Here is a 25,017-nt window from a genome sequence, read left to right on the forward strand (position 1 = left end):
GGGAAGATGATATACCCATAGAAGGTGTGTTGATCCAGTTCGGGTGCCACACAAACTACCGAAGTTACCTATCCTAGCGTTTTCCCATATCAGCCAACGTATCTTACTACAATGAAGAGTAAATCAGTCCCGGGAAAATACAGAAAATTGTGATCAAGAGTTATGCTTGAAAAACAAAAATAATTTTAAATAGTGGTGCAAGAATGATGTAATTAATAATTTTCAGTGTTTTACAACGGAGGTGCATTAACTAAACCTAACGCCATTTCTCGTGAGTGAAAATGAGGATTATGTTGTTTTTTTTTTTTTTTTATTACAAGAGGATGATGTGCCATCAATTCTGGTGAGTTTTAAGGTGACTAGTGCTTTAGATGGTCAAGTGTATCATACAAATATCACTGTACCAACCCAACAATTCAGATGGATTTTGGAGAGTTGATATTTTGTTTGAGAAATTCGTTTGGATGTTTTCATAATGGTCTGTGGTCAACAGTGATGTTGCATAATATTTCATGTAAGGTTAATAACGTTATTTGTTGACATCTATTTATCTTATTTGCTGGCCGGTGTATAATACGTGAAATATGTTTATAGTGTGTGTCTGTTTCTACCTGCATTGATAAAATAATTGTACCTTTGTTATTTTCCCACTAAACTTACAATTATACTTACAATAGAATTACTCCATAATGTTACTTACGGAGTATAATTATTCATATTTTGAGTTAGTGAGTTGCATTCGTTATATTCGACTTGTGATATTTTTAGGTGACTCAAAATAAACATGCATAATCTTTCCCTTAACCTCTCATATCGCCCACTGATGTCAGCCATGTTTATTCTGGGTTATGGTCTGATGCAATTGTTAACGTTATTTGCTTTACGTCCCACTAACTACTTTTACAGGTTTCGGAGACGCCGAGGTGCCGGAATTTAGTCCTGCAGGAGTTCTTTTACGTGCCAGTAAATCTACAGACACAAGGTTGACATGTCTGAGCACCTTCAAATACCACCAGACTGAGCCAGGATCGAACCTGCTATGTTGGGGACAGAAAGCCAGCGCCTCAACCGTCTGAGCCGCTCAGCCCGGCTGATGTAATTGTAGTTGGTCTTGGTTCAACATTCGAGACCTCTGCACGCTTAAAGATGCAGATGCCAGTCTACTTTCTGAAAGATTTTAATTTTGACTTCATTAGTAAGGAATTTCACGACTTTATCCATATCCATAACTAGGCTATCACAAGACAAACATGCACCATGCTAGTCAATATTACATGATTATGTTCCTAATCCAGATATAGGCTATCGTATCACATGACAAAACTTTACTATACGCAAATTACGCTTCTTTCACAAGGGATGACAAATAATATTTCAGGGCTAGGAAAAATACAGTATTTACGCAAATAATCCCCGCCACCAAATAATCCCTGCACCCTAACTTTAGGAAGGCTCATTTTGAAAACAATGCCAACACTGACGCAAATAAAACCTGCATCCCAATTTTGTGCCTCAATTTTTTTTTTTTAAATATGCGGGGATTATTCGCGTAAATACGGTATGATCATACTTGTAGTAAGTGGTAATAGCAAAAATTCGTGATGCGATAGGTATGTTTATTTGTTCTGAATTCAGATATAGGCTACCGTATCATGTGACAAATATTCGCTAAACTTCACTGTTTAAAGATAAAAATTTCATAATGTTCCGTATTGAACTGAATCACAATTAAATCGAAACAAGTAATAAAGTGGTTCAACCTATTCAATATAAGGAAAATAAGAAATGTTAACTTTACATTCTTATTTGATTAAAAGCGGGACCGGTTTCGACCACTAGTCTGGGTCATCATCAGCCGATTAAATAAAAATATAAAACAATGCATAGGAAAACAATAAGTAAAGGATAAGTCTTTCACTGAAAGCAGTTCAAGAAGCGCTATTAACACTATAGGGATTAGCACTGCGTGATGCAAGATCCTAAAATCCAGAAGAAGTCGAAGGTCAGTCATTTAAATGAAGCAAGGTGCAAGTTCTTGACGAGCACCATAACATACGTAATGTCCGGCACTGTGCTTCAAAATGAATAATTCACCAATTCTCCAATTCTTATAAACATTTTGAAGCAAAGTGCTGGACATTATGTATGTTATGCTGCTCGTCAAGAGCTTGCACCTTGCTTCATTTAAATTACTGATCTTCAACTTCTTCTGGATTTTAGAATCTTACAACACGCAGTGCTAATTCCCATAGTGTTATAGTGCTTCTTGAACTGCTTTTAGTGAAAGACTTATCCTTTACTTATTGTTTTCCTATGCATTGTTTTATATTTTTATTTAATCGGCTGATGATGACCCAGACTAGTGGTCGAAACCGGTCCCGCTTTTAATCAAATAAGAATTTAAGTTTACATTTCTTATTTTCCTTGTATTGAATAGGTTGAACCACTTTATTTCTTGTTTCAATTTAAACCTCACTATACCACTCAACACAAAATAAATTTCTAACTTCTGAATGGAATGTGAAAAACAAGCACAAATAGAGTCACTGTGTTATTCAGCAATCTTACTGCTAACCGGCAAGCGAAGCTGAACATTCCTGAAGCTAACGGCTTGCTCCTCGAACGTGCAACTTATACTGTGAAGTTCAGGAATGTACGGCCTTTTTCCATAATCACGCAACTGTGGCGACGGATCTTACCCGAGTTGGAAATCACGTTTGTTTCACAAGAGATGATTTTCAGGGCTAGGAAAAACAAGATCGTACTAAGCGGTAATAGCAAAAATTCACGTTGTGATAAGTGAGGTATTTTTATATAGATTTAATACGATTTAATACGATACAATGAGAATTAGGACTTTGAATTTATGACTGCTAAGCGAGAAAACATGTTAATGAGGAACGCACTAAGAAGGTTAATAGTTCTCTTCCTTTTGACAGTCAGCTTTTGGACATATAAATTAACTATATTCTGATTGGCCATTTAAATTAACTATATTCTGAAACATCAGATGATATCATCTCAGCTGAAGTCTAATTTCAATTCTTACATTTACATTTGTGGAAAAAAACAAAATAAATTAGAGAAAGGTGTAGGAGGGGGACCTTACTTTTAGAATACTTGTAATTAATAATACTACTGTATTGCTAGTATTCATTGTTTTCTTGTTAATTCAAGCCAGTGTACTTACAAGGGGAGGCCACGATGTTCAGATCACACATTATCTTTGAACTTTGTACACTTTTAGTAGTCCATTAGGACAAAATAATGTGCAAGTAGTAAGGCGTACTACTTAGGCGTTTGAGAAAATCGCAAGAGAAGTTTCTGCATAGAATATGTACCGGTGTGTTACGGTCAAGAGCACGAGATGGCGGCAGCAGAGTGGTTAGCGTTCAAGCTCCGTAATCACTGGATTGAGTCCTGCTTATCTTTTTTTTTTTCAAAACTGGTCATATTCTTTCATATTCATATATATTGTCAAAGCGTCCAGGTGCAAAGCAGTTCCGCGTACCTTACCCGATTTCACTGTCAGATATGAAGGATTTCGCAAATCACGACAGGCATACATTTTCGGGAAAACTCTATACATAATCATAAATAATACTCTGGTTCCATGGCTAAATGGTTAGTGTACTGGCCTTTGGTCACAGGGGTCCCGGGTTCGATTTCTGGCAGGGTCGGAAATTTTAACCATCATTGGTTAATTTCACTGGCATGGGGGCTGGGTGTATGTGACATCTTCATCATCATTTCATCCTCATCATGATGTGCAGGTCACCTACGGGCGTCAAATCAAAAGACCTGCACCTGGTGAGCCGAACATATTCTCGGACACTCCTAGCACTAAAAGCAATAGGCAATTTCTTTTTTCTTATAAATAATATATCTTTTGTAATGATAAAAATGAGTAAACAGCCAAATAATATTGGAAATTCAATAAAAGTTCATGCAAATACACACATTTTTTCATTATATTAATATTACTTTTTGAACTGTAATACATGTGAAAGAATATGACTAGTGTTAAAAAGAACACAACGATGAGCGGAACTTGATCCAGCGATTACGGACTTGAATGTAACCACTCGACTGCCGCCATCTCGTGCTCATGATCACAATGCACCGGTACATATTCGACGTGTAAACTTCTCTTGCAATTTTCTCGAGAATGCCTAAGTAGTATGCCTTACTACATGCACATTATGTCATTCTAATGGACTACTAAAAGTGTAGAAAGTTTGAAGATAAACCATGATCCGAACGTCATGGCCTCCCCTTGTTAGATCAAGGAAGGTGTAATATTTTAAAATTAAATCTAATACAGGTATTCTGCAAAGGGACGGTCACCATGTGTACAGGCGTACTGCATATACTGATTCTGATATTGAGTGCTTCTGAAAAATTATTATAAACTAAAGATCAGTATTTAAGAACAAGATATTCCAAGGATATTACATATAGCTCCTGTGTAGTAATCAGTAAATATAACTCTAACTTTCACAACCAATAAAATTCAGAATGAAACTTTCACGCTTAATCACTTTCTCAAAATGAATAAAGAAAAGAACCAAGGGAAAAGGTTAGAAAAAATACCAACAAAGCAAATTATTCAATACCTGAAATGAGCTGATAGTGACCATATGTTCCAATTACCACATTAACAAAAAATATGTACAAAAATGAAATGTCATAAAATAAAGAACTTAAAAACCTTCTTACCAAGTCACTAAGCTGCTGGATTTGTCGTTCTACATATGGAAGCAGAGCTTTAACACAAAAGTCCTGTACCAAACCTCGTAAGCGGTCAAGATCACTGGTTGTTAGGCAAGCCCCATGCGCTGCTACGCCTGCTTGTGCAGTGTGGCCTGCCCATACATTTGTATTGATATGATTGGGTACTGAAGCTATATCATTGGCAGTGTTCTGAACCTGGAAAAATAATTAATATTCAATAGAAAATATTCAGAATTATCTACAGTAATATAATCAGAACTCCAGAATTTATCTAGAGGGAGTCTGCAGAAGTCTATTTACTGTAACTATTTAGAGAGCAATTGTGTGTGTCTAACACTATACAGTTTCTCTATGGGATCAGGTATGAAGCAAGATGAATCTTCTTAGTGAATTTTTACTACTGGGTGCCATTCCTCACATCAATCTCATCAAAGGAGTTAATGAGAGGAAATGAGTGACATGATGGTATGACAAATGAAACTTCAAATTAAATATAAAACAGGCATTGTATTGATGATCGTGATTCATCTGTCGGAAGGGGATATGAAGCCTTGAGCAGACCCCTTAGTGCTATTTAACAGGAGTAGGCTATGTGCTGGCACTGGGTTTCACCCTCTCTTTTCCCATTATCAGAAGAAGAAGAAGATTATTATTATTATTATTATTATTATTATTATTATTATTATTATTATTATTATTATTTAAATGAATGTATTTCTTTCATTTCTCTTGCCACTGTGTCAGTATTTATTTATTTAAATTAATTTATGAATTAATTGTTTATATGGTGGTTATGTTATTACCTACAACATTGTGCAGCATGAACAGCATATTACCACATTTATGTGTAGGCTGCCTCTGGTTACTTTTTCTGTTTTGGAAACAGAGTATTTGTCATAATACACACTCCTTGATCTACAGAGAACACAATGCACTATCAATCACCATAGAAACATACAACAGGGAATACATCCATTTACATAGAATTGGTGTCTGGAAGAGCATCTGGCTGCAAAACTGGACCAAGTCCATATACACAACACAGACTGCATCCATGACACCATCAAAGTGTGGAAAAAAGAGACAGGGAAAGAAAGTGTTCTTCATATTATCATACACTATTTAAATATTCATTTTAACTCGCATTGGAGGACTCTTACTTAAAAAAAAAAAGAAAAAAACAGGAGGCAAATATGGGTTGTAGATGATATTCACGACATTGTCACTAAATATCACATTTCACTGTTACTTGCTACCATATCCTGATTCAAGCAAAACACCCCTTTCCCCAAAATCACCAGAGTTTGAACTCAGGACACTCAGGTTGGGAGTTGAGAGGATGTATCAATGTGCCAGTCAACAATCCAAACCCCTTAACGCAACAGCCTCAAAAGACCTTGGCCTACCAAGAAGGCCTGCAGATTATGAGTTATCATGTGGTTGGAACGATTAATCCTCTCAGTCGTTATTTCTTGGCTTTCTAGACTGGGGCCGCTATCTCACCATCAGATAGCTCCTCAACTGTAATCACATAGGCTGAGTGGACCTCGAACCAGCCCTAAAAATTCCTGACCCGGCTGAGAATTGAACCTGGGGCCTCCAGGTAAGAGGCAGGCATGTTACGTCTACACTGCAGGGCTGGCACAAATCCTCTGCAATTGCAAATGCAAATCAGCAATGGGAAAGGGTTCTTACTCTTCCAGTATATCGGATAACACAGTTACCTCATCAGCTATTATGAGCATAGGAGATGAGCTACTAACTATGCTACAGAATTACTTTCTGATAACCTTTACAGTTGTATGGTATTCTAGAGAATTACAATTGATTACTTTACAAAAAGCACATTCATTCACAGCCTTCTTGTGTTTTGGCTGAGTTTCAAACACCAACTTTCTTACTATAATCTTAGTCAATGCCAAGATACAATACAGAGCATGCTTTCCAATGATGAGATTTTGGACTGTATACACTGAGTGTATGATTCAAATGGATGGAGTGATAGCGAACAGGTAGTATATGAATATGAGCGTTATATTCAAGATTACACATATCATAAAGGATAAAATATAATAGTTTACTGGAGTGACTGATAGTGGGGGTGATCAAAACAATGTAAACATTAGTGGTTTATTAGATATTCCTGTTTCAAGAAATAACTCCCTCAAGCACTTCTAGCACCAATACACATACCAAATTTTTGTTGTTCAAAATCTGTATTCATTTTATAACTAGGGGCATTAAAAAACTGTCAAGTGAAAAATAACGAGTTAACATTGTTGCAAGCAGAATTTTCTTCAAGAATTGTTCATTATTCCCCCAAGTGTATTTTAATTCTATTGTGTGAAATGACCATGGTAATGATGAAGTACAGTACCTTGTTTCCTGAAACTTGATCTATTACAGAAATCTTACCTTATCTGTCCCAGCGATAAATGAATGATGGGCATCTTCATCAGTCTCAGGACTGAGGGGATGGCGTGTAACTGTTACAGCTCCGGTAGAAGCCACTGTTTCTCCTGCTTCTTGGCCTACCTCAAGATTGTGAGTTTCACCAGTTCCTGAGCCACTGTCCAAACCACCGTCGAATGTAATCCGGCTAGGCATCACGGTAACTCCACCCATCTCCGCCGGAGTGCGTGGACTGCTATCATGGTCACTGGCATCCTGCAAACAAAAGAACAATACTATAATAACAACAAATAATTCAAGCAAATGACAGGATCAGCGTTTATATTTATGTAGTATTTGTACAGAAAATCTACTCCGTTACAGTGACAATGCTAATTTGTTTTAAAGACAAAAGAAGAAAGGGCTACGGTACCTAAAATAGCCTTGGAATACCATTAGCAATTATTAAACATCAATCTTAATGATCCTCATTCAAGGTGGTCAAATGTAGGCAAAATGTAGGCAACATATTAAGACAAAAAAGAAGAAAAGAGAGATTAACTGACAAGGGTATCATCCACTTTCTCTTTACAATAGGGGAGAAGAAAACAACAACAACAAAAACAGTTAACACTCTTTTCATTATTGCAAGATAAAAAATAATTCAGAGTGAAATGATGTAGTAGCACTGTTCTCTCCAGAAATTATTTTAAGCCGGGCGGGGAATACAACGTAAACAGATAATATTATAAAATTTCAATTTATTTCCCTCAGGGCATTAACAGTAATATCAGACGGGTAAACATTAACTGCAAAATTGAACAGTTTTATGAATATTGAATTTTTACGACCGCATTGTAATCGAAACAGACTTTCAACGTATTAGGTCATGTTACGTACATGTAGTACGTGTTGAAGAGATGTTAAGTACAGAACAAAAATGGCCAGCCGGACACCAGTGGGATCCGAACCCACAACCTCCCGATTTCACGTCGGTTGCTCTACCAATTGAGCTATGGTGGCCTAGGCCATCTTTGTTCTGTTTGAAAGGATCTGAGCTACAGGTCTGCTCACATGCCCCACAACGGGAGACTTAAACGCACTCTACAGTGTGCTAGCAGCAGTGCCAGACCTGTAGCTCAGATCCTTTCAAACAGAACAAAGATGGCCTAGGCCACCATAGCTCAATTGGTAGAGCAACCGACGTGAAATCGGGAGGTTGTGGGTTCGGATCCCACTGGTGTCCGGCTGGCCATTTTTGTTCTGTACTTAACATCTCTTCAACACGTACTACATGTACGTAACACGACCTAATACGTTGAAAGTCTGTTTCGATGAACAGTTTTAGTGTTATTATCATGAATAAGGTATAACAGAGTAGCCTGAACTTCTAGTACTCTACTGCTCGATCATAATCATGTAACACCGGGACTTACCACTCGGTTTCTGTGGAGTGTCATAAGGTTTTGTGATGTCGTGCAGAATCGAGTGCTTGCATGCTATTCCACGCTGATCGAGACCGCTTTTGCGTGACACTACATGATAGTCAAGCTAAACATTTAAACTCTGATGTAACAGGTACAATTATACTGACAATAATTAAGATTTATCATAGTTTGACAGTATTTACATTTTCATTTGGAGCATCCAATGACTCAAATATGTATTAATATTATGTAACTAGCACATATCTAGGATATGTTAGCCGGGCGGTCTGTAAAACTGGCAGGGTGGTGGCACCCATTAAAAAGGTTCTAGGGAGAACACTGTAGTAGAGTAGAAAGTATTCTGGAACTCATGGATGCAGACCATAGTCAGATAGGGAAATACACAGGTAAAGAGAAAGATGTTGCCAAGGTAGAATTTAATATCTGATGTCCAGCCAACCCAAGCATTATTTATTTATCGTACGATGAATAGATAGATTATAGAAAGGAGGGATATCAGCTATTTACAAAATATGTACAAAAATACATACACATACTCTCAAGTTCATAAAAATATTCACAATACTATGTCCAGATGGTTAATCCACTCAACGGCTTCTTGTGTTAGATTGTGGATATCTTTCATTGTGCCTCTAAATGCTCTGAGAGGACATTTAAGCACTATATGATCCATGGTTTGCTGCTCTTCACTGCAGTTGCAATGAGGAGAGGAATTCCATACCCACTTGTTCAGTATTTCTCCACATCTTCCCAGGCCAGTCCTTATCCTATTCAGTACACACCACTGTCGTCGAGATGAATGAAATCCTACGGGCTGCTCCAAAGGAGTTCTTATTAAGTAATGATGTTTCAGGGAGTTTTGGCTCTGCCACTGATTGTTCCATGCATCTAGTATTTTGAAGTGATTGTTGTTCGCCATGATGGTTGTCTGGACTTTAATTGCTGCGGTAATAATACTGGACAATCTGAATGTATTGGCAACAGTGGGTTGTTTTCAATTTTCTTCCATGTGTTCAGCAATCACTGAGATCTTCTTAGGGGTGGGGTTGGAATGTTACTTAGAACCGATAGCCAGTGCGTGTTAGTAGATCGAATACATCCTGTGATAAGGCACATTGCTTGATTGAGCTGCATGTCAATTATTTTAGTGTGAGCACTATTTAACCACGTAGAACAGCAATATTCTACAAATGAGTATGAAAGAGCCAGAGCTGTGGATCTAAGGACTGTTGCATTGGCACCCCAAGTGGGCCCTGTTAACTTCTGTAATATGTTGTTCCAGGTTTTAATTTTAGCTGCTACATTCTTGATATGCATTTTGTATGTCAGTGATCTGTCCAGGGTCACCCCTAGATATTTAGGGTTACTGCAGTATTGGGAGAATCTCATCTCTGAAACTGATTGTAGGATTATAATTTGCATGTTTGTTCCACAGATGACGTTGATACAACAGTCTTTTGAAGATTCGGTTGAAGAGAATTCTGTTTGAAGTATTCATTCATTCATTCATCTTCAGATCTGATAATGTTATTTCAGCTTCAGGGAAGCTTTGATCCTGGGCTATCAAGGCAACATCATCAGCGTAAATAAATTTCTTGGACTTGGTATTTGGAAGATTGTATGTGTACAAATTAAAAAGGAGTGGAACCAGCACAGATCCCTGTGGGAGCCCGTCATTTATTTTGTGCACCCTACTTATGGAGTTTTCTGAAAACACTTGGAAATGCCTATTGCTCATCACATTGCCTATTAGAGTTGTTAGTTTCCGACAAGGGATGACACTAATGAATTTGAGCAGCAGTTTGTCATGCCAAATGGTATCATAAGCAGCAGTTAGATCTAAGAAGACACCCATGCTTATGAACTTCTTCTCAAAGCCATTTTCGATATGAGTTGCTACTGCTAGCACCTGTTCCTCACATCCTCTTCCTGGTTTAAATCCAGCTTGCTCTATAGGGACAAGCTTGTTGATGGCTGAGGAGATCCGATTGTGACAGTCTCTCTAGCACTTTGAATGTAATACTAAGGAGTGCAATGAGGCGGTAGTTTTCAACTTTTGAAAGGTCTTTGTTTGGCTTTAGTATAGCAATGATCTTGGTTTTCTTGAATAGTGAAGGCATATAACCTGTTTCTACAATGTTGGAAAAGAAGGTGTTCAACCATCTGGCAGTAGCTGGACCACAAGTGTAATAGAAATTTAGGGTATATGCCATCAACACCTGCTGCCTTTCCAGGTTTCATGCACTGCATAGCTTCTATAGTCTCTTCTAGTTGAAATGGGGCAGAGAACTCAGATGATTGTGGAGGTGACCTTTTCCTTTTATTCAATTGTTGTCTGACTTGTCTTATGATATGTTTTTCCTTTCTTGACTTGGAGGTAGTGATCATGTGTTTGGCTGTATCATCTAAGTTTATGTTACATTTTTGCCTGATGGTATTTTTTGCTGTACCCAGTTTCTGGATTAAGGACCAGGCCTTTCTGCTAGAGTGAGTATGGTCCAAGGATTCTATGATTTCTTGCCACTTGTTTTGTCTGTTTTCATTTAGTGATTGTAGAAGGACAGAGGCAGTTGCAGGATCCCCATTGCCTTCATATTCCTTGAGAAGCTTTTCGCTGTCTTCATTCCAGCCAGGGATGTACTCTTTGCGGTAACCTCTTGGTATGCATCGTTCTGATGGACCTTTTAGTATACCAATAAATCTGTGGTAGTGGTTGAAAGTGGGTTTTATCCATATTATATTTGAGTCAGTCTGCTTTGAAAATTCTGCCCAATTTGCTTTGTTGAAGTTCCATCATGGTCTCGGGTAGGAGAGGATAATGGGTATGAACAGACCTGTCTGGAGAATTACTGGCCGGTGCTGGCTGTGAGGGAACCTGGCTAATAACTGTGCGACGCACCTCACTGGGAATGTTTGGAGACTGCGTAATGAAGCAGAGGTCAGGTGTATAGCCATGTTTCCATCGTGCAGAGATAAAAGTTGCTTTATCTTTAGCATCATAAACGAGTTTGAGGTTTTCTGTCTCCCACCAGTCACCAAGATTTTGTCCATTTTCATCACACTCCTGATATCTCCAAAGAGTATGATGGCTATTGAAGTCTCCACTGATGATGCTTGGCTGTTGAAGTGAGGGTAGGGGTGGAGAAGGCCAGATGAATCCTGGTGGTTTGTGTAAGTTGATTATCGTCAGGTTACCCACCTTAACTGCTGCTGTAAAGACACTGTCATCTGAAGTTGATGGCAGAACTTTGTAGTTGCTGATGTTATTTCTTATATAGGTTGCTAATCCATATTTGGGATGATTGATTGTATCCACAAGCTTAAACCGTGAAATACTTCCTCTGCTGTAGGTCATCTTCAGCATGGGTTTCTTGGAGTAAAATGACGTCAATTTGATGATTCTTCAAGTTTTTGGATTAATATTCACACTTTGCTCTGCTTATACCCTCTACGTTGAGTTGGTAAATTTGTATTGATGATCCAATCTTACATTTGTTTTGTAGTAACAACGATGAAAACCAGAGAATGTATGTCGTACGGTCCTCGTTCCCCGCAATAAACGACACAGCCCGTATGACCTTCCACTAATACTTCCGACTATCTATCTTCATCTTTTTCTTACCTCTCGTCCTATCATGAACACAATACAAGATCTGGCTCCTCTCTTGCCATACCTGTAAACCGCACTGCTGTGTACAACCGCTCCTTCATAATCTCTGTTTCTAGGTCATGGAATTCGCTACCTGCGAACATTAGAGAAAATACTTCACATCGCAAGTTTAAAGTGGCTTGCCGCAAGCATTTGCTGGGTAGATCCCGCTAACTTGCTGAATAATTGTCGAGTGAATGAAGGAATGAATGAGATGAATGAATGGATTAATATAGTTACATCATTTAAGAGTATATTATTTTGTGTATTTTAAAATTAAGGATTCTTTCATTATTCTTATTGCTATTAATACTATTTGTTTGATTTGTATTTGAAATTATAAGTTATGTTAATGTATACTCATCTAGTGGTTAAGTGTAAAAGAGGGCCTTGAGCCCTAACTTCGCCACCAATAAAGGCATTATCTATCTACGAACTTGAGGGTCCTGAGAAGGACCTATGTGGGTATTGTTTCTCTTTAATCTTTGAACGAGAGATCGATTAAGACCGTTTGGTCTCATCGTAGTTATTGTTGCTCGCTTAGCACCACCCGGGGGACACGTACAGAGTAATGAGGAGGTAATTTCTACGGACGTGAGCAACAGTGGACCCCCAAGTATTTCGATTCAATCAAAGATAGGGAAAGGATTAATATTTATGACAAGTTATGACAAAATATACTGATGATGGTGAAAATAAGCATACCTGACCATCAAGCTGACGAGTCAGAAACTGGCTCCAAGGGTCAGGTAGATGGCTCTGATCTTCTATGTTACCAGGAGGTCTTGAATTCATTTGCAGGAAGAAACAGTTACTAATTCCATAGGTGTTCTTGATGGCATCAAACACAGTTTCAGCCTTTTCAGAATTACCATCTAACGCATCATGCAATAAGACATAGTATCGAAGCACATTCGCGCAAAACCACTTTGGCAACTTGGCAGGAGCAATAGTCTGCAGCTGTTGCAGTTGCTGGCTCATCAATACCAATGTATCAGCTGGACTAGATTCTGCAGAGGATACAACAAGCATACCTGTTCTGGTGTTAAGGGAAATAAATATTGTAACATTTATAAATACCAAGTAGTAGCTTTTCTTAACACATTGAGGTCTTGGTCACTTTCATACTATTTAGACCTATGGACTGAATATTTTCCACTGATTTGGGATTTTTATACTAAATACTAGTTTTGAAAGGTAATATTTATTTCATTATATTTGAGTTCATACTTTCTGCTTCATATCTGTAAAACCGTAATACAATTCATAGATCCCTTACCATGGAAATAGTGGATTAAAATAAGTAGGTTTCCAATTTTGTAAAAAAAAGTTCAACATATAACCATTTTACCTAATAAAATATGGTTGATATTATGTTTATTTGGTCTATACATCATTCAGAATTGTTTGTATAAGTGATACATCTACATAATAATTAGTATATAAATATTATGTGGATCTGTTCAGTTGGTATAAATCATTGTTGTTCAGTCTATGTTCGTGTGCGTCCGCCATTAAGTGCACACTGCTGTCAATTCAACATAGTTCTGAGATGATTTGAAAGAAAGAAGAGTATGATGTGTACTATATGAACCACATCTTATACTGCGGGCCGATCAATGCACATAGTACGTTTTGTAGTAACAACGATGAAAACCAGAGAACATACGTCGTGCGGCCCTCGTTCCCCACAATAAACGACACAGCCCGTACGGCCTTCAACCTCAATGTGTTAATAAAGGGTAGAGTAAGAGAAGTAATACTAAAACCAATTATATGATATTTGTATAGGTTACATGAATAACGGTCACAAATCTTTATAGCTTTTATTACTCTCTACTCTTGCGCTCACCAATACATCCTAGTTGCTTGATCAAGTCCACATTACCTCCAGCAATCCCCACTGACTTATCTTAATAGTGCCTTCCACTTCTAAATATAAAGCACAATTCAAAATATTTACAAAATCTTCATGAATATTCTTATGCATAAGTAAGAATTGGGGCAGGTAAGTTGAACTTATAGCCAATCTCAGTGAATCTCAGGCTACGTTCTGTGGCTCTTTTCTTTAGAAACACATGATTTTCTTGGGCTTTGTAGTGTGTCTTTGAACAACTATCTTTTGGTATTTTATAACTTTTAGGTTCTTCAGTCTGCCAAAACTAATTCTGAATAAATAAATTTATGAACCAGCTGAAAAAAAAAAAAAAAAAAAACGTATGGCAACAGAATTATCCCTGACAAAGAAACAACTTAATTCTGTTAATGTATTAATTTAAAATGCCATAATTTTCAAAGTAGCTTCCAAATTGGGCTCATCACACTGGTGCTGCCATCTTAACAATTTCAACACTGCCCGTACAGGATACGGGCGCGCTGCTTTCCTGCTTCTGGACGGCACCCGTATATGATACGGGCGTGATTTTCTCGTGTGTTTATATCCAGCTGCATGTATCATGTACGGTTCCCGTCCCTTGGTTGGAGGTAATAGTTCATCTAGTGACCACTAGAATGCAGCAGTTATCGGGAATTTCAATCTGAAACGATAAACAGGGTATTTTCTCCTTGCCGTGACCTATACCGAAGCACTCGGTGTGCCGTGTGCTGCGCGTGCCAAATCTGTCACGCTGTCAGCTGTGTTACTGAGTAAACATGTCTTCACGCCGGCTTAATGATAGTGATATTTTGGATATTTTATCAGGAGAAGCGGGTTCAGAGATGGATGAAAGTGATGACGACCCTGCTTACGAACTGGATAACATATCAAGCGATAGTTCAGGTAAGATTTTTATTTATTACGTCACTTTGGAACGTAAGTGATTAGCTGTATTATTTTACTCCGAATACAAACGATAGAAATACTTCGCCTACAGAAATTTGGGTTTATTTTTTTCGTTTAGACAAAGAGACGCAGGCTGATGATTCACCTGTACCGGGAACATCTGCTAGATCATCTGAACCTGATGATGAATGGTCAGAAGCAGATGACCAACCACAGCTACCTGTCATCAAGTCGGCGCCTGGTTCTACTCAGTTTTGCGCGGGGAGTGACGAAATGGATTGTTTCAGTAATTTTTTTAGTGACGATGTGATCAAAAATATAAAAACAGAAACTAACAAATATGTAGGTACGCCAATTGTGGCAATGAAACGTCAGAGCAAACTGAAGGAAAATTCCATGTGGCACCGGTGGTTTGCAGTAAAACTTCACGAAATTTATTGGTTTTTTGTAACAATTTTGCATATGTGTGTGGTGAAACTACCCAAACTTAGTGATTATTGGTCTACTGATCCCTTTCATCAGACAGGATTTGCCAGTCGATTGTTGAGTCGTGATAGATTTTCCGGAATTTTATTTATGTTGCACCTAAATGACAATTCCACCTGCATCAAGAAGGGGAAACCTAATCATGACCCACTCCATAAACTCAGGCCTTTCTTTGATTTTTTTGTGCACAAATGCACTGCCAGTTTTCAGCCGTATGAGAACTTAACAATAGATGAGGCTATATGTCCCTTCCGTGGTCGAGTAGGGTTTAGGGTTTATATGAAGAATAAGCCCAATAAGTACGGTATGAAAATGTATGTACTTTGCAATGCGGCAACAGACTACGTACTGAATTGTGAAATACATATGGGATCCGCAGGGAATGTTGACAACAGCATTCAGGCTCTTGTAGAGAGATTATGCTCACAGTTTTTCAGTAAGGGCTAATGTATTTATATGACAGGTACTATACTAGCCCCTCCCTACTGAATATGCTGTGGCAAAAGAAAACCCTGGCTGTTGGAACTGTTATGAAAAACAGGAAGGGTTTACCACCAACGTTCAAGACAAAGAAATTGAAAAAGGACGAGATGATATTTTGAGGAAAGGGCACCTTCTTGCTGTGAAGTGGAAGAGCAAGCAGGATGTTTTATGCCTGATAGATCAATGTAAATCATCCAAGACAAAGACTTATTGTATTGATTAGGTGGTCAATTTAATAAATAACTTACTGTTATTATTCTAATCAGATATCATCAATACGGACCAAAAATGATATTTATTACATGTAATGTTTTATGCCTTTCAACAAAACATAAGGCTTCCACTAGACTTGTTTCTGGTAGATCGAAGGGTGGTGTCGTACAGAAACTAAAGCCTCACATAGTCATCGATTACAATATAAATAAAACTGGTGTTGACAGAGCAGATCAACTGAACAGTTATTACCCATTTGCACAGAAGACAATGAAATGGTGGAAAAAGCTCTTCTTCCATTTGTTCCTTATGTCTGTTGTGAATGGTTTCATTCTATATACAGAGATCTAAAAATCAAAGATATCTCTTGTGGATTACATGAGAGGGATCAGTTCGCGGTTAGCAGTTAAAAGAGGAGGAGACATCTCAAGGCTAGAACCTACTCCCTCCCTCCGTGTTGACAGGACTTTTGCTCGCCATTTTCCAGAAAAGATTCCTCCAACGAACAATAAAGTGAATGCTACTCGTTATTGCAAGGTATGCTCAGAAAGGGGCAAGAAGGAAAGTGGTAAGCACGTCAGAAAAGAGAGTAGATGGTGGTGCAAGGAGTGCAAAGTACGACTGTGTATAGTCCAATGTTTTCAGGACTACCATACGAAAACAAACTATTCCTAAATAGGTAAATATTTTATTCCACTGCATTTGTGTTTATTTCTGGCCTAAGTAGTCGTATTAAATTATTATTTTTTATTGTTTGAGCAAGCTTATTGGTATAAATTTGATGTAAAAAAAATTGTCCATACTATTTTTTTCATGTTTTTCATAAGACTAGTATAAATAAAATACTTCAGATATTCACTTGTTGATTAACATCTTCATTTTGGATGGTTCACACCTTCATATGGTACAAGAATCAGGCATGTAATATGTTTCACTGTTCCATAATAACATGTTAAAAATTAGCAAAAAGATCCAGTTCACAGCCAGGATCCATGTTAAAACGTGGTAGTGTTGAAAGTGCTAACAAGTTTGTTATTTACTCTTCGCAGATACCTGCCTTTCAGGAACCAAGAAATGACATACGGTAAGGGCTCAAACACACAGAGGAGGCCCAAACAGCTTAATGAACACCAGTGTACGTGTGGTTTTTATTATATTTGTAAAGAAGTTGTAGATGTGATAATCAGGTTCATCTAGGAAAATCCATGCTCACATTTAGCAGTGGGAATGGAAATGTTGTACATAGTGTTTAAATGCAATAGTGCAGCAGGCATTTTCTTCTGTCAGGAATTTATGGAACAATCTCCCAAAAAATATGCATTTATAATAATAATAATATTGTTATTGCCCATGTGGGGATTTACCGGTTACCTCCATCGGGCGCGTCCCATTGGAATTGGGGAAGCTCGCTGGCTCTGCTGCCAGCAGAGTCAGAGGGTAGTAGGGAAATAAAATACCACCGTGAAAAAAAACCTGGTCCCTTGCCAGGGTTACGGCGAAGACTGGTAAATGACCAGAAGCCAGAAAACATCTTGAGGCAACCTCTAGGGCTAATAACCCTAGTTGTAAAAGGATGGGTACCCGTCCAAAGCAAAGTCAAGTCAAAAAGCATGATGGCACAACATTTCAAGAAACATACCCCAGGGGGTAAATCTTCGGATAAATCCCTCGTCGTGAACGCCACGGCGCATGAGTCTCGTTCGGATTCTGGGGGAGACTCGACATCATGCAAGAGACGAGTCGGAGCGTCTCGGTGTACCCCAAAGAGTCAAAAACTCAGGCCAAAATCTAAAACCTTTCTAGCAACTTTCAACATAAATTCACTTACACAAACTGGCAAGCTGAAAACCCTCACCAAAGCTCTTCACGAAAATCAGATATCCATAATGGCCCTACAGGAAACAAGGTACCCAGATGAAGAGATTTTTGAATCCGAAGGCTACCGATTTTTCAAGAGCAAAGCGCAAAGAGGAATCCTCAATGGAGCTGTGATGCTTGGAACCGCGTTTGCTGTTAGAACCAAGATCCTTAAATCGGTTGCAAATTTCGAACCTGTGAATGACAGATTGTCTATACTCACAATTAAATGCGCGAACAAAACCTACGCCCTAGTTAATGCACATGCTCCTACAAACGATAAGAACAAGTCTGATCCAGACGAAGTTGATAATTTCTGGGACCTACTGGATGAAAAATTAAACAAAATCCCCAAACACCATGTCTAGCTTCTTTTGGGTGACTTCAATGCCCAACTAGGTCGTGAACAGAAGTACAAGAGAGTTATAGGAAATTACCCTGCTCACAAAAGAACCAATCCCAACGGCAAAAGACTGGTGTCCATTTGCGAAAATCACAACCTGCAGGTCATGTCGACCCACTTTCGCCATCTACCCAGAAAGCAAATGACTTGGCGTTCTCCCGTCCAAGCTCTCGGAGAGTTCCAAATTGATCATGTTGCGATCTCCAGGAGAAACAGCCCTGAGATTATGAATGTCAAGGTAAAGAAAGGCATCAATGTGGCCTCAGATCATTATATGTCTCTTATCAAATTCAAACCAATTCCCGCAAACACAAGGAAGACAACCAAACAGATCACACGCTTCGACAATGATAAACTTCGGCAAAGGGTGGAGGAGTTCCAGGAGAAGGCTAGACCAAATGACACTGACTTTAACAACGCCAAAAGTCTCCTTGTTGAGGCCGCCAAAGACGTTGCAGAAATCAAGAGAGGCAAAAAGCATGCCTGGTGGAATGGTACCTGCGAATCAGTCCTCCAAGAAAGACTCAATGCATGGAAACAGTACTACTCTACGAAATCAGAAAATGATTGGGAAACGTACAAAACCCAACGTGCCCAAGCAGCTAGGGTGTTCAGAACTGAGAAACGTAAATACGAAAAATCTCTCATTGAAAAGATAGAACAAAACTTTAGGAAGAATGAAAGCAGAGAGTACTACAGAGCCTTCAAACGCAAACTCACTGGCTATAAACCACCATCTCTATGCTTTGAGCGAAAGGACGGCACACTGGCGACATCAAATGAAGAAAATTGCAGCATTCTGGCAGATTACTTCAAGAATTTGCTTAATTGCTCTAAACCTCAAAGCGCCATTGAGACCAAGGAACCCTTACTCAGGTACCCAGATTCCAGACCACCCGACAGAGATGAAATCAAGCGCCACATTGCCCGTCTCAAAAATAACAAAGCACCGGGGGAAGACTCAGTAGTAGCAGAACTATGGAAATATGCCCCAGAGGAATCACTTGATATCTTGGAAAAGCAAATAGAAGAAATTTGGAACAAGGAGACCCTACCCGAAGATTGGAAAATAGCTTTGATCCATCCATTACACAAAAAAGGCAGCATGAAGAACATCAACAACTACAGAGGAATATCTTTGCTTCCCGTGACTTACAAAATTCTATCACTTGCCATCCTGGAGCGTTTGGAAGCACAAGTCGAACATCAAATAGGTGAATACCAAGGAGGGTTCAGAAAAGGTCGCTCAACAGCTGAACAGATCCAAAAATCTCAAAACGATCATCAGATATTGTACGCTAAGGTCCAAGAAGTATGTGTCTGTCTTTGTGGACTTTAAGAAAGCGTATGACTCCATTGACCAGGAAGTCCTGCTAAACATCTTAAATGAATTTGGAGTTGATTTGAAACTGCTGGCATTAATTAGAGCCACCCTGACCGATACAAAATTCAAGGTGAAGTTCCACGGATGTCTCTCGCATTCCTTTGACATCAAAACAGGAGTCCGACAAGGTGATGGGCTATCCCCGATACTCTTCAACTGTGTTCTTGAAAAGATCATCAGAACCTGGCGGGTGAGATTACAGGAAACCAACTACAGTCCACTGAGAATAGGAACCAAATCCAAGGGGATCGCAACAGACTGCTTAGCATTTGCCGATGATATTGCTGTTCTCTCAAACAACATAGAAACCGCTAGAGCTCAAGTTGAAAATTTAAAGGAAATTGCCGAACAAACTGGTTTGCAGATATCGTTTGAGAAAACAGAAGTAATGACTAACATCAAAGAGGCTCCACCAAAACTCCATACAAAATACGGGGACATCACCTGAGTAGACAAATTCAAATACCTGGGTGAGATCATCATGAAAAATGGACTGGACAAAGAAGCACTTCAGGAGCGAGTACGCAAACTGGAAATAGCCTACCAAACATCCCGCACAATCTACAACAAAAAATTCCTTTCCCAAAACACCAAGATACGTCACTATGAAACAGTTCTGAAGCCAGTAGTTCTATATGCAGCCAAAACCCTGTCTCTAAATGCCAACAAAGGACTCCTTGAAGAACTGGAGAAAAGAGAACGCAAAATTGTGAGAGGAATCTTGGGATCAAAGTACAGAAATGGAATCCATCAAAAGAGATCCAACAAGGAAGTCTATAGCAAAATAGAGAAAATTACCGACACAATCAGAAAAAGACGGGCACGATTTTACGGTCATCTGAAAAGAATGGACGGAAGAAAGTTAACTAAAGAAATCTTTCACTTTTTTGATTCAAACCCCAAAACCACAATTCCCTGGTTTAGAAATACCAAAGAAGACCTGCAAATGCTACATATCTCAGCTGAAGACGCCCTTAACAGAGATCTCTTCCGCAAGAAAATATTGACGAACGGGATAAACCGAGACGAGCAGCCAAAGAGAAGACACGGTGCCCCTTGGACAGAGGAGCGTAAGCAGGCCCACTCACAAAGAATGAGGGAAATTTGGGCTCTAAAGAAGGCCAAGTTCAGTGTCAAATGCAACAAGACTTAACGTGGTCCTTGATGGCCCCAGCGAATTATATATATATATATATATATATATATATATAATGTTATTGGCTTTATGTCCCACTAACTACTTTTTAGGTTTTCAGAGACGCCGAGGTGCCGGAATTTAGTCTCGCAGGAGTTCTTTTATGTGTCAGTAAATCTACCGACACAAGGCCGACATATTTGAGCACCTTCAATTAGCACCGGACTGACCCAGGATCGAACCTGCCAAGTTGCGGTCAGAACTGCCTGAGCCACTCAGCCCGGCCAATACGTGTTTAAGGACCACTGAAGGCCTAAAAGTCAATAAGAATGCATTCCAGACTGGTTTCAGTTGAAAAAAAGAATGCCCTAAATATACCTTGTTCATGTAAAAGAATATCTTTGAAAAATTGTAGATTATCAAATGATTACAATCCTCCTCCTGCCTCTAATCCCACCCCCTGGTAAGGTTGTATCATATGAAGACTTGATCCTGTTTTACGTCCGGATGCCTTTACTAATGTCAACTCTATGCCGAGGGATGTATTCACTATTGGGTGTTTCTATGATGGTTAGTAGTGTAATGTGTATATGAAGCAGAGTGCATTGAGACAAAACACAAACATCCAGTCCCCAAATCACAGGAATTAACCTTATACAATTAAAATCCACAATCTGGCCAGGAACTGAATCCGGAACCCTGTGAATCAAAGTCCTCAACACTGACCATTCAGCGAAGGAGCCAGACCAGTGGATTACAGTTATTCATAGTTAATTTACACCAGTTTACAGTTATCTATATACAATTTACAACAGCACAAAGGATTTTCAAATTAGTATTTTACAGCTTCTTTATTTTAATTTACTCTACAGCATATAGTATGTTGACTGCTCCGTGCAAGGAAGAAATTTTCTTAAACACTCTGCTGTTACCGTATGCACAAAATGGAAAGGAGTACAGTTTAACTAAGGGTAAGATTTGTCCCACAGGAGTTCTTATACGTGACCATCAATACACTACCATGAGGCTGGTGTGTGAAAGCACCTTCAAATACCAATGGACTAAGCTGGGATTAAACTTGCCAACTTGAGCTCAGAAGGCCGGCGATTGTACGGTCTGAACTACTCTGCCTGGCTTATAGATTTGCATTTGAATAAAATCTTGGCAATAAAGTAGTCACATAAACTCAACCTAATGTGGACAAAGAGGGTGTCGAGTTACGAAAATGTTGATTTTTACAAACTCATGGAACGGTTATATGAAACTCATATCAGGTAATTTTAAATTTTTATAGTGAGTTTTTTTGGTTCGTTTTGAGAAAAGTCTGACAATGGTAATTTGTCTCTCGCACTCGTTTCTTCTTCTGGCGGCTTCATCATGTAGAAGAAGGAATAAAATTCCATGGCAGGTGCATCTTGCTCCTTGAAATAACACAGCATTCCTTCAGCAGCCTTCAGTCCTTCACTGTGGGTCATCTTTCCACTGTCTTTCATCTCCTCCACTCTGATTCCTCTTCATCTTTTTCTTCTGTTTCTCCCACTACTGCATCTATTTCACTGTCATCTAGTAATTTACAATTTTCATCCCATGCCATCTTTTCTTCATCAACATCAGTAGCTTCTTAGCAACCCACAATCTTCTCCAGCGAGTCCACTAACTAATATATTTTTTGTCTCTTCTCTATATTCCTGGAACTCATTCCCAGACCATTGTCAAGCAATTTCCTCCAGGAACAAACAATAGTTACAGGCTGAACCTCATCCCAAGATTCGGAAATCCATCCTACTATATACAGTAGATCAATTTTCTTCAGAATCTTGATCATCACATGCTCTTCCTCCATGGCTACGATTACAGAAGACTGAAATTTGCATATATATAGTCTCTTCATCATTTCTACAATCCCCTGCTCCATAAGCTGACATAATGAAGTCATATTTGGAGAGAGAAACACAGCTCTTGTATCTTAGTCTCGCAATGGCTTGGCATCAGGGTGTGATGAGGCACAGTCGAGATTTAGAAAAAAAGAATCCTGCTGTTGTCAAGTTACCCAGACTCGAGTTTCCAGGACTCTACCGTACATATTTACCTAGTATACGTCTTCAGTGATGCCTAGGCTATCTAGATCAATTGATGGTGGAGGTGTGAAGGATCCAACCAGTCTATGTGCTAAAGACTTGACATAATATATGTAGGCCTATAGGTTATGGATTTGCTATGCTGCATGTTCAACAGACCAAATCTGGGTAATAAAATATGTTACCTGATAATTAATAAATGCAATTGTTATCATAATCCTGCTGCATGCTACTGGCTGATACAAATACCCAGCCCTTACACTAATTCTTGAAATATGTTTATAAAGGATACAGCAAAGGTAATGTTTGGTGAATTCATGATCGGATGGAAACTGAACCTGGAGAAAAGTTTCCCTCCATGCCTCAAACCAGGGAACAGAGGCTGGAACTTCTATTATGTCATTACCTGGAAAAAGAAATATGGAATACAGCCAAGCTTTAAAAGCAAGTTCTACATTAGAATTTTCTTTAGTAACTAAACAGTATAAAACTACCATATAAATTTTAGTCGTGTTCAAATTGAAGACTTACCGATTTGCAGTGAAGAATTCCTGTCACTGGCTGATAGGCTAACAGACTCATTCAAATATTTCCTGGCAAGTGTGGGTTGTGGGGGCCTGAAATGAACATCCTGTACAGTAACTCGGAGATTCCTCACTGTGATGACATTTCCCGAGGGATCTCGAAAGTGAGCTGAAATGAAATTCATAAAGTGAGCAAGGCAATAAAATAATTACTTTCTTTTGATAGTGGTTTAATGTCACACTGACAATGACAGGTTTGACATAAAACTAAGAAGGGATGTTACTAACAATGGGAAGTTAGTGGCCATGGTCTTAATTAAGGTACAGCTCCAGCCAGCATTTTCCTGGTGTGAAAATAGGAATTAAATGGAAAATTACCTTCAGTAAATTCAAATCCACCATCTCATGAAGGCAAGATCAGAGCTACAGGATCTGTATTATGTACCTAACTTGCTCGGTAATTACAAAAAATATTCAAAGTCGTGAAGTTGTTTTTTTTTTAAGGGAGTAAACTGTGTGCTTACTGGATGAGAGTTTGTCCCTCCAAAACTGAGGACAATGGAGACTATCTATACATTGGGATAGTGATGAACTGAACGTACAACCAATGTTACGCCCAGGTTGCGGGAAACTTGACAATCAATTATGCAACTCAATGAAATACAACAATTATTACTGAACAATGCTAAGATATCTCGACCAGTTTGAATGAAAAAGGATGGCTGAAATAAAGCATTCAACTATTAGGCTGTATCAAGTACATAATGCATATGTCAAAGGTATGTTGAGTACAGAGCCAAAATGGCTAGACACACATGGCTAGGATCCAAATTCACAGATTTTGGTTTTCACAGCTGTAGCTCTACCGACTGAGTAGAAGTGGATTCGTTATTTCTGCCTTGTTGGCTAGTTACAGTATAGAACAAGCACACTCACTGGTGATGATAAATAGCCTCCCCAAAGATATGAACTAACCTCCCTGCTCTTATATGTATCAAGTACCAGCCAATCCAGCCAGATGTTGAAAAGTTTTTATGCAGACAGCACAGATGTTGCCGCCTAAAGGATATTTGAGCGAGTTGAGAAAACATTGACGAGATCTCAGGAGGAACTCTCAATAAACCATGAGCAAAATCACAACTTGAGTTTGTGCTTTCCATCTCAGAAGTAGGCAAGCAGGGAGGAAAATTCAGATAACATGGCAGAAAATGGAAATTCAGCACTGTGGCACACTTAATTTTTTTTTTTTTTTTTCCTAGTTGTTTTACGTCGCACCGACACAGATAGGTCTTATGGCGACGATGGGACAGGGAAGGGCTAGGAGTGGGAAGGAAGCGGCCGTGGCCTTAATTAAGGTACAGCCCCAGCATTTGCCTGGTGTGAAAATGGGAAACCACGGAAAACCATTTTCAGGGCTGCCGACAGTGGGGTTCGAACCTACTATCTCCCG

At 38.9% G+C, this 25,017-nt stretch overlaps 1 protein-coding gene and 2 non-coding genes across 4 annotated transcripts in view; 1 reads left to right on the forward strand and 2 right to left on the reverse strand.

The window, feature by feature from the left end:
• l(3)76BDm (trafficking protein particle complex subunit 8 homolog l(3)76BDm) overlaps window positions 1-25,017 on the reverse strand; it is a 127,599-nt gene that overhangs the window by 89,274 nt on the left and 13,308 nt on the right. For both annotated transcript variants that reach the window (XM_067145217.2, XM_067145218.2), the window contains exons 2-6: window positions 23,575-23,736; window positions 23,336-23,449; window positions 12,928-13,256; window positions 7,150-7,401; window positions 4,720-4,929 (exon numbers count right to left, since the gene is read on the reverse strand). In XM_067145217.2, the coding sequence (XP_067001318.1) occupies window positions 4,720-4,929; window positions 7,150-7,401; window positions 12,928-13,256; window positions 23,336-23,449; window positions 23,575-23,736 (1,067 nt within the window). The remainder of the gene's footprint in view (window positions 1-4,719; window positions 4,930-7,149; window positions 7,402-12,927; window positions 13,257-23,335; window positions 23,450-23,574; window positions 23,737-25,017) is intronic.
• On the reverse strand, window positions 8,072-8,148 carry TRNAS-UGA (transfer RNA serine (anticodon UGA)). The gene has a single exon. It is a non-coding gene; the product is annotated as a tRNA-Ser (tRNA).
• TRNAS-UGA (transfer RNA serine (anticodon UGA)) lies at window positions 8,299-8,375 on the forward strand. Its single transcript has one exon. It is a non-coding gene; the product is annotated as a tRNA-Ser (tRNA).

Source organism: Anabrus simplex, chromosome 4 (assembly GCF_040414725.1).
Source record: "Anabrus simplex isolate iqAnaSimp1 chromosome 4, ASM4041472v1, whole genome shotgun sequence".
Taxonomy (NCBI): domain Eukaryota; kingdom Metazoa; phylum Arthropoda; class Insecta; order Orthoptera; family Tettigoniidae; genus Anabrus; species Anabrus simplex.